At 40.8% G+C, this 8,843-nt stretch overlaps 1 protein-coding gene across 8 annotated transcripts in view; it reads right to left on the bottom strand.

The window, feature by feature from the left end:
- The window catches only part of LOC131027668 (uncharacterized), a 279,605-nt gene extending 274,528 nt beyond the window's left edge, over positions 1-5,077 (bottom strand). For 2 of the 8 annotated variants that reach the window (XM_057957746.2, XM_057957742.2), the window contains exons 1-2: positions 4,823-5,066; positions 4,362-4,451 (exon numbers count right to left, since the gene is read on the bottom strand). In XM_057957746.2, coding sequence (XP_057813729.2) covers positions 4,362-4,437 — 76 coding nt within the window. In that variant the 5' untranslated portion in view covers positions 4,438-4,451; positions 4,823-5,066. Of the gene's footprint in view, positions 1-4,361; positions 4,452-4,822 lie in introns of all 8 variants that reach the window. The other 6 variants (XM_059209613.1, XM_057957741.2, XM_057957744.2 and 3 more) reach the window with 6 other exon arrangements.
- Between the last annotated feature and the right edge of the window lie 3,766 nt (positions 5,078-8,843).

Here is an 8,843-nt window from a genome sequence, read left to right on the forward strand (position 1 = left end):
CCAGGCATTGATTGGACTCAGGACCCAATCACAGATTTTGAGGCAGTTATGGAAGCCCCAAGGAGGTATACCGATTACTAGCTATCCCAACAAATTGAGAGACTGACCCATGAAGGGACCCAATTCACATATAATCTAATGGGTAGTCTCAATTCCCAGTCTTCGAAAGATGAAGGAACCTCAAGCGCACCAAAGGAAGAGGTTGAGAAACCTGAAAAGAAGAGAAAGAAAGCAAAGGCCAATAGAGGGACTCGAACATCAAAAAGAACAAGGAGAGAAAAGATCCCCATCAGGAGGCCGGAGGTTAGTTCATCATCCAGGGACCCCAGTTCAGAGGATGATGTGGTTGAACTTAACTGCATACCCGCTCCGCCTTCACAGAGTGATCTTGATGCATTCGAGGCAAATAATCCTCAGACACAAAGTGAGCAAGAAGCAGAGGTAAGGGTCGTTGGCCCTGATGAACTTGGAAATCAAGTTGAAGAGGATAGCGGCGACAAGGATGACACCACTGTTGAGGGAGAACAGAAAGGGGATGAGACTCAGGAACCTGACAAAACTGAGGAGCAACCATTACAGGAGGATACCCGGCAGTTGTTCAATGAGGTAGGAGAGAACTCAGCCATGAGTAAGGAATTGGATACTGCATCTGTTCCTTCTATTACCGATCAATTGCAGGTAGGCAGTGAGCCGGCTAAAGCCTCCAAAGAATAGAGTGGGACTCTAGCAATTACATCTGGATAGACCATCCCTCAGGACTAGCTAATTGCTCATGCGCAGCGGAAAGCAGCTGTCAAGCCACCAATTAACCTGGAGGATATCTTCTCTCGAATAGGAGAAATAAAATCCAAAGGCAAGAAAAAGTCAAAGACTTACTCTGGGATCACTAAATATGAGCAAAGGAACCGCACGATTCATATTGCCACCCCACCTATAGACAAACTAACAGATCAGATTGCATTGGTTGATTACAATGTTGCGACCATCCCAATAGGGCGAGCCACCAAAGAGCAGGAGAGGGAAGAATTCAGAGATGTCGTGCAGAATATGCTCAAACAACTCGACGAAATGACCGCTAAGAGAGATATGTATCAAGCTCGTGCTGAGCACGCTAAGGGGTACATTGATCACCTGTTGAAACCATTGCAGAATGTTGTTGAATCCCATGTTCCCCCATTGGCATTGGCGCAAAGGACTACAACTGAATTTGAAGGAGTGCGTGACACTGCCATGGCCGTCAGGGAGTGGGTCCAAAGCATTAAAAGGAAAGGAAAGAAGATTATTGGTGATGTATTCAAAGTAGCAATCGGAATACAAGCAGCATGGATCAAAATGTTGGAGGTACAAAAGGAGTACGCCAAAATCTAGGAGGTGGTTGCCTTAGCTCAACCAATCATGAGAGCCCTTTTTTGGACTCACACTCGGATTCCAGTAATCCAGTCTATCCTAAATCCCCATAATATCGATACTTTCAAGGAGTGGTATTGGATTGTTTGCATGAAGATGGACATGGCGGCTACAATTAAGAGGATACAGGAGGAATGTGAGATGGACCTATCCCATATTGAAAATGGCGGTGAAGATGTTCATAAGGCCCTGGTCATTGGTTGGACGGATGCCATGAAGGATGCAGATGTATTGCCACGATGGGATGCCAAGTTGAGGCCTGGTAAAACTGCATACTCTGTGGAGGACATAGAGTGCATCAGCAAGCTGCATTCAGACATATTGCGCTTTGAGGATCAGCAATCGGATTGGCGCGAGCAACTAGGGATAGTCGACTCTAATCTTGAAGGAACAAAGTTCAAAATGCGCAATCCTCCTTTTCCCCCTAACGAGGAATTGTTTCCCATTTGTATAAAATTCCAAGAGTACGTTCGGGAGGAACGTGCAGCATACTGGGACATTTGGGAAGGTTACCTGCATGAAGAGGACAAGTTTGTGGAGAAAAAGTCCATTAAGGGGAAGGAAAAAGTGCTTTCCTAAAATATATGTTTCTTTTAAAATTTGAGGGCACTTTTTCAGACATAAAGTTTCTTTCTAACTACCAGAGTTATTGTAAATTTCGAGCTCCGTGCATGTGCACTTTTTGGAGCAGCTTCATATTTGGTAGTTATTGAGTACCCTTTTGGTTGTTGTTGATATTTTGCCTCCCATTTATGGGTATGGGCAGCTTTGTTTAGAGGATGAATCTGGCCCACTTGTCTAAGTTTAATCTTGGCCATTCATCCATTTTGAGAACTCTATATAAAGGAGTTAGTTTCTCCTTCATTCCAGGCAGAAAGTTAAAGATTGTTGCAAAAACTCTGGCAAAATATATACAAATTTTAAAGGATGTTAAAGCTGTGTCTTTTTAACTGTGAGTGCATGGTCCTCTTCTCCACCTCTTTTATATTTCTGCAGCTGTATTTACTTTTCAGACAGTTTGTTTATGCATGTAATTGATGGAAATCTTGGTTCATACCATTAGGAAATAATTGATTATTATTCCCTCTGCATGGTTAGTCTGAGCCCAATTTTGTGCTAAGTTTGGTTGTTAGATTTGAATGAATGGGTGTAAGAGTCCAGCGTTTGTATTTAGCAGCTTGAAAATTCAAAGTTCCTAGATGATTGCACTGGTTTTTACCTGATTGTGCTAATTAGCTGGCAAAGTAATTTCTGGTTATTTTAAGATTTTCGTCTGTGTGTTCAAATATGTTGTCTTAGTTAAGTTAGCTAGTTGCTCTTATTACTCTTTATCCTTATCCCCCCTTTTTCCCTTTTTTAAAAAGAAACCCGCAAGTCAAGCTGAAGTAGCATCAAGTTAAAAGCAAATCAGATGAAATAAGACTGTAAGATTTTAGGGAACCTGTGCGAAACCAATTCTATCTAACCGTAGGTCCCCTTTGTGTTTCCAGCAAAACACATCAACTGTTGAGCTATCCTGCAGTCAAGACCTGACAACCGAAACCTTGAGGTCATCCCCCATTGATCAATTTAAAACAGCATATGACATTTGATCATATTTTGGTATAAATAGATGTAAAAAAGGACTTCCCTGCTAAAATATGTTTGAAGTTTGGAGATGGAGAGTGGCTACAACCAGTTGATTATAAGGGCATCCCTTTTTGATGCCAACGTTGTTTTCAAACAAGTCATATTGCTGCTAGCTGTGATCAGAAAATTTCATCTAAGTAGGGAACGTGGTGGAAAAATGCCTCTGTTCCTCATTATGACCTAGATATCCCCTCTTGTTCTTCTCGGGAGAACGATGCCACCCACAAGCCCAAGGATGCTCAGTGCTCTCCTGCTAGGTCTAATGGTGGCTTTGGGGCTCTGGTTGATTCCAGTGTTGAGACCGGTATGAATGTTGGCAACACCAACAAGGAAAACATTCAAGGAGCAAGGACTAGGGTTAGTCCAAAGGCAAGTTTTTGCGATGCACATGCAAAAATTGTAGACAAAGTAGGGATTGGGAACTCGAATTTAAGGCGGGCTCCTAAGGATGATACCAAGATGGAGCCGCAGGAATCTGGGAGTCAAGAGGAAGGTTGGATTGAGGTGAAAAGGAAGCGTGAAAAGAGAACTAAGGAGGATGCTTCTTTCAATATGCTCCTCCGCTCTCATGATAAGGGCAGTTCCAAAACTAGTGTGGCCTATTAATGGGTTTGGTCATTGGTGTTTTGGTGCCCGGTTGGTCTGGGGATGGGGCTCCCCTACTGTAGCCCCACTTGGTTCGGGGGAGGCTTAAATCCCGATATTTTAATAAAATTATGAAACATTTACCAATCAAAAAAAACTAAGTAAGTCTCCTTGGAAGAGCAACAATCACATCAACCATTGAAGCTATCCACACGTCAAGACCTAACATATATAAACCTTGGAGTTATCTGAAGTGGTCCTAGCACTCAGTACTTGAGAAGATTTTGTTCAAGAGAGGATAAACTAGTCAATAATTTATTCTGTGTTCGAACTGTCATAAAACGCACATCAACAAAAGGTAATCATAGTTTTCATGGCTAGATTTACTGATTGCAAATGAGGCTGCCCTTAAAAAACATGCAAATAATAATACGTCAATTATCTTATCAACAAAATCCATTCATCATAAGAATTGTCATGCTTTGGTTGCCGAAAACAGATGGAAGTATGAAAGCTATTCTATCTTTGAAGATTTCTTGGACCCAAAAAAGAAACTAACCCACAATGATTTACTGATACATAGAATATAAGAATATAATAACCCCAATATGAAGCTATCTTGTTTACCGAGTCTTCCAAAAAGGCAACTTCATTAGATTTGGACAGTAACTGACTAGTTTGTACTCGAGTTTTTCAAAATATGTAGCTGTAAGTATATCTAAAAATCTAAAGAAACAAACCTTTCAATACAGCTCTTGTTAACCACATTGACAGCAGGGGATGTTTGGCACAACTGGGTTCCCATATAAAATCCATTTTTTAGGAAAGTCCTACAGAAAATCACGATAAGTTGTACCATTTGAACTTAGCTCAGCACTAATAATGGCACAGCTGAGTTCATAAAAATAGACATACGGGCACAAAAGGGAGTAAAATTTGAATTGAGTATCTGCCTCGACCAACATTAAACTGTCTATTCCCTTAACACTTCTAAGCTTCAATTTTCTATAAAACGGACCCAACAGAAAAAATGCAGTCTCGCCATTGAATCTTGATAAGGGTAATATAATATAGGATACGAAACATTGTCAAAAAAAGGCAAAGTACTCGAGACGCATATAGAATAAGAGAGCTGATTAAAGAGTATAAAAAGAGAAAACTTTGGAAAGCTGCTGAAAGAATATAAAAAGAGAAATCTTACTATCGAATCTTTGAAAAAAACGATACTGTGAACGTCTGGCATGGCGCAAGGACGAGAGTATTGCCATAAGGCTGCTGCGTTTCAAAATTCCACAAAAGGGCGCTTACTCTACATATTTTGGGCAATTACTGATGGCCTCTACTGTCATGGGTTTTTCAAAAGAGTTCTAAGAAGAAGAAGAAGAAGAAGAAGAAGAAGAATGGTGCAAATCTATTAAGTTCGTATCCTCACTTTGTTCTTGGACTTGATCATTTTTGTTTTTGTTTTAATGTTGATTAGAAATAAAATGTAACTAAATCAATGTTTAAATAGGGTTGATAAAATTTAATTAGATTTTAGTTTAATTTAAGAATTGATAAAAGAACAAAAGGGTTCTAAGAAGAAGAAGAAGAAGAAGAATGGTGCAAATCTATTGAGTTTGTATCCTCACTTTGTTCTTGGGCTTGATCATTTTTGTTTTTGTTTTAATGTTGATTAGAAATAAAATGTAACTAAATCAATGTTTAAATAGGGTTGATAAAATTTAATTAGATTTTAGTTTAATTTAAGAATTGATAAAAGAATTGGAGTTAATCTAAAAACTAGATATATTTGGATTTTGGTATCTATATTTTAATATAGAGTTAATTAATAGATTTTGAAATTGGATTAATGATGTTAGATTATTATTTAATCCACACAACATGATTCTATTTAAGTGACATAATTTTATCCAATATTGAGTTTATCATGTGACACCTACAAAAAAAAGATTTGGGGGGGTGTATATATGTGTTGAAAAATAATGTGGTGCTAAATAACATTGCGAGAGACTGTTGTATATAGAGGAGAGTATGAAACTTCTCTAATAACAATTAGGACCCTAGGTTAATTATAATATTATAAAAGAGATAAAAAGAGGGTAATAATGTTGATGTTTGATTGAAGTTTAATCTAATGAAAATTGAATTTAATACTTGTTTTTTCAATTATCTTTCAATTGAATAAATTAGTATTGATTGTATTTGATGCTATTTGAGACTAAATTGTGAATAATGTCAATTAAGTGTAAATTGTATGATATTCGAATACTAATAACTGATAATCAAATTCTCACAAGATGATGTCTTTATATATTCACAATCACGGACATGCAATTTAAACTTTTATGTGTACATCAATTACTAACATTCATTTCCTATGATTGTTAACCTTGGGATAAAGAAATTTGATTTTCAAAAGTAGATGAAGTTATATCATGGATTAAATCAAATCCATGATCCAAGTCAAGAAGGAGAAAAAATTGAGAAATAGATCAATCTTAACTAGATGATTTTTTTTTTGAATAAAAGGGTAAAAACTTTATTGAAAAACGGAATCAAGAATTACAAAGAGACCCAGAGCCCCAAGGCCCCAGAAGAGGACCACCAAACCAGCCCCAGATTATCCAACTTCATAACCATCCATGTCCTCAGTAAATATCTTCTGCAGGTCCCGACAGTAATCCCCGGATAGATGCTCCCAACCTTCAACTTTCCAATCCCTACCATGTTCTGAGGCCCACTTGGCCAAACAATCAGCTGCTCTATTCCATTCCCGAGGGATGTGGACAAAAGACACTTGCTCCATTAAAGAGATAATTTGGAGAATCTGTTGAACAATCCCTGCCAATTGCCACTAAATCCCACTCACCCTCTGCTCAGTCAATAAGTTAACCACAATCTGTGAGTCCGATTCATAAATCACCTTCCTTCGACCCAACTCCCAAGCACGCTCAAGGGCATAGAGAATCGCAAGTCCCTCCATTAAGTTGTTAGAGTGCCACCCTTTATGCACCGAAAAGAGGAAAACAACCTCCCCCCTGCTATTCCTGCCAACACCGCCAACTCCAGCAGGGCCTGGGTTACCCCTAGATGAGCCATCAGTGTTAATCTTTATAAACTCATCCTGAGGGGGTGTCCACCTTCCCCCCCTTTGCACCTTCTTCGTGGCCCGTCTACCCCTCCTGACACAAGCTGAGGCCAGAGACAACTCCTGCAAACCAAGCCTACTCACAATGTCAGCCTCCTCTCTACCCAAAGGAAAATTCACCTCACATTTCGCTTCCACAGTCTCCCGGATCATTGCAATGATCCTATTCCAAACTTGTTGAACAAACAATCTGGCCTCACGAAAAATCCTCTTGTTCCTCTCGAGCCAGATCTACCACAGAATGAAGACAGCCCAATATACTAGACAGTCTGAAGGAAGGACGACAGGATACAAGGTCTACCCAAACTGCTCCAGAACTCCACCAGAGAATCCGCGTGGATACAAGGATGCTTCCATACCCCCCACCAATAATGCCAAATAAGAAGTGAGAAGGGGCATTTGAAGAACAGGTGTGAGGAATCTTCCTCCCCATTACCACACAAAACACAGATAGAGGGCCCCAGATATCCATGCTTGCGGATATTGTCCCAAGTAAGACATCTATTCAAAGCTAAAGTCCAAACAAAGCAATCACACTTTGAACAAGACACATTACTCCAAACCTGCTTCCACCAGTTCACCTCTCTTCCCTCAAATCTTTGGTATAACAATTCCCGGTATCCACTAGCCACCGTGAACACTCCATTAGGATTTGGAGACCAAGCCAGCCCATCCCTACCCTTTAGGGATCTACAGTGTCTACTCGCCAAAATGCCCTGCAGCTCCGCACATTCTTCCTCCGTCCCAACAACCAGCCACTCATCAAGAGTCTTCCACCTCTCCAAATCCAGCTGCCCACACCTATAAACAGCCTTGAAGTCACTCACCCTTGACCATCCAGCCTCCAAAAACCTTTGGCACAAGTTCCCAAGGTTAGGGAACTAATCAAGAATGGGAGGATATCCATCCCAAAAGTCATTCCAGAAAAGTACCTCTTCCCATCTCCTGCAAATCCAAAAGAGTCATGCCTTAATGAGAGAAGCCCCCCTCTTGAGAGTATACCAGATCGTAGAGCTCTTTCCCTCAAGTGGACATCTAGGGATTTCCTCCATCGGGACCCTCTGCATATATTTGTTGGCCAAAATTCTAGCCCAGTTCCGATCTTGCTCCACACACCACCTCCAAAACGGTTTAGCCGCCAGCGCCTCCCCAAAAAGAACAGACTGTCTTAACCCAAGCCCCCTCGACTACTTCGGGCTACAAACCAAGTCCCAATTGACAAGGCTCCATTTTGAAGAGGAGAGATTGCCTGCCCATAAGAATTGCCTAGCCAGAGAATCCAGACCCTTCAAGAACCACTTACGAGCCACTTGAAGCATACAACGATAGATCGGAAGAGCCTGAACCACTGATTGAATCAACTGAGCCCTCCCAACAAAGGATAGCCATCTATGAGTCCAGTGTGCAACCTTCGAGCGGAATTTATCCAAGATACCCTGCCAAGAATCCCTAGGAGGATTACCAAGAGATATAGGAATACCCAAATAATTCAAGGGCAGGGAGACAACTTGGAATCTTAGGATAAGAGCAATCCTCCTTTGATTAGTTTCAGGAGTGTTGAAGAAGAGTATAGAAGATTTGTCCTCGTTGATCAGTTGGCCTGAGGCCGCAAGATAAACATCCAAGACCATATGCAGATTATTAGCTTCTCTGATTCGAGCAAGCCCCATAAGATTCGTGTCATCCACAAACTGCAAATGGGACTGCGGCTGCAAGTCATTACCCCATCTCCAACCCTGAATAATACCCAAGACCACATTATGTTTAATCAGCCTCCCCAAACCCTCAGTCATGAGAATGAATAAATAAGGGGAGAGGGGGTCTCCCTGATGAAGACCCCTAGACGCACCAAACAGCTCGGTATGATCTCCATTGATAAGCACAGAGAAAGAAGTATTCGTAACATAGCTCATAACCCACTGGATCCACTCATCCGCAAAACCAAATGCCTTAAGGATATTCTGAAGGAAGGACCATCGAACTCTGTCATACGCCTTAGCCATATCCAACTTGATAAACATAGCTTTTTCCTTGGAGGTTGCCATAGAGTGAATGGTCTCCGTAGCAATGG

Source organism: Cryptomeria japonica, chromosome 8 (genome assembly GCF_030272615.1).
Source record: "Cryptomeria japonica chromosome 8, Sugi_1.0, whole genome shotgun sequence".
NCBI lineage: Eukaryota > Viridiplantae > Streptophyta > Pinopsida > Cupressales > Cupressaceae > Cryptomeria > Cryptomeria japonica.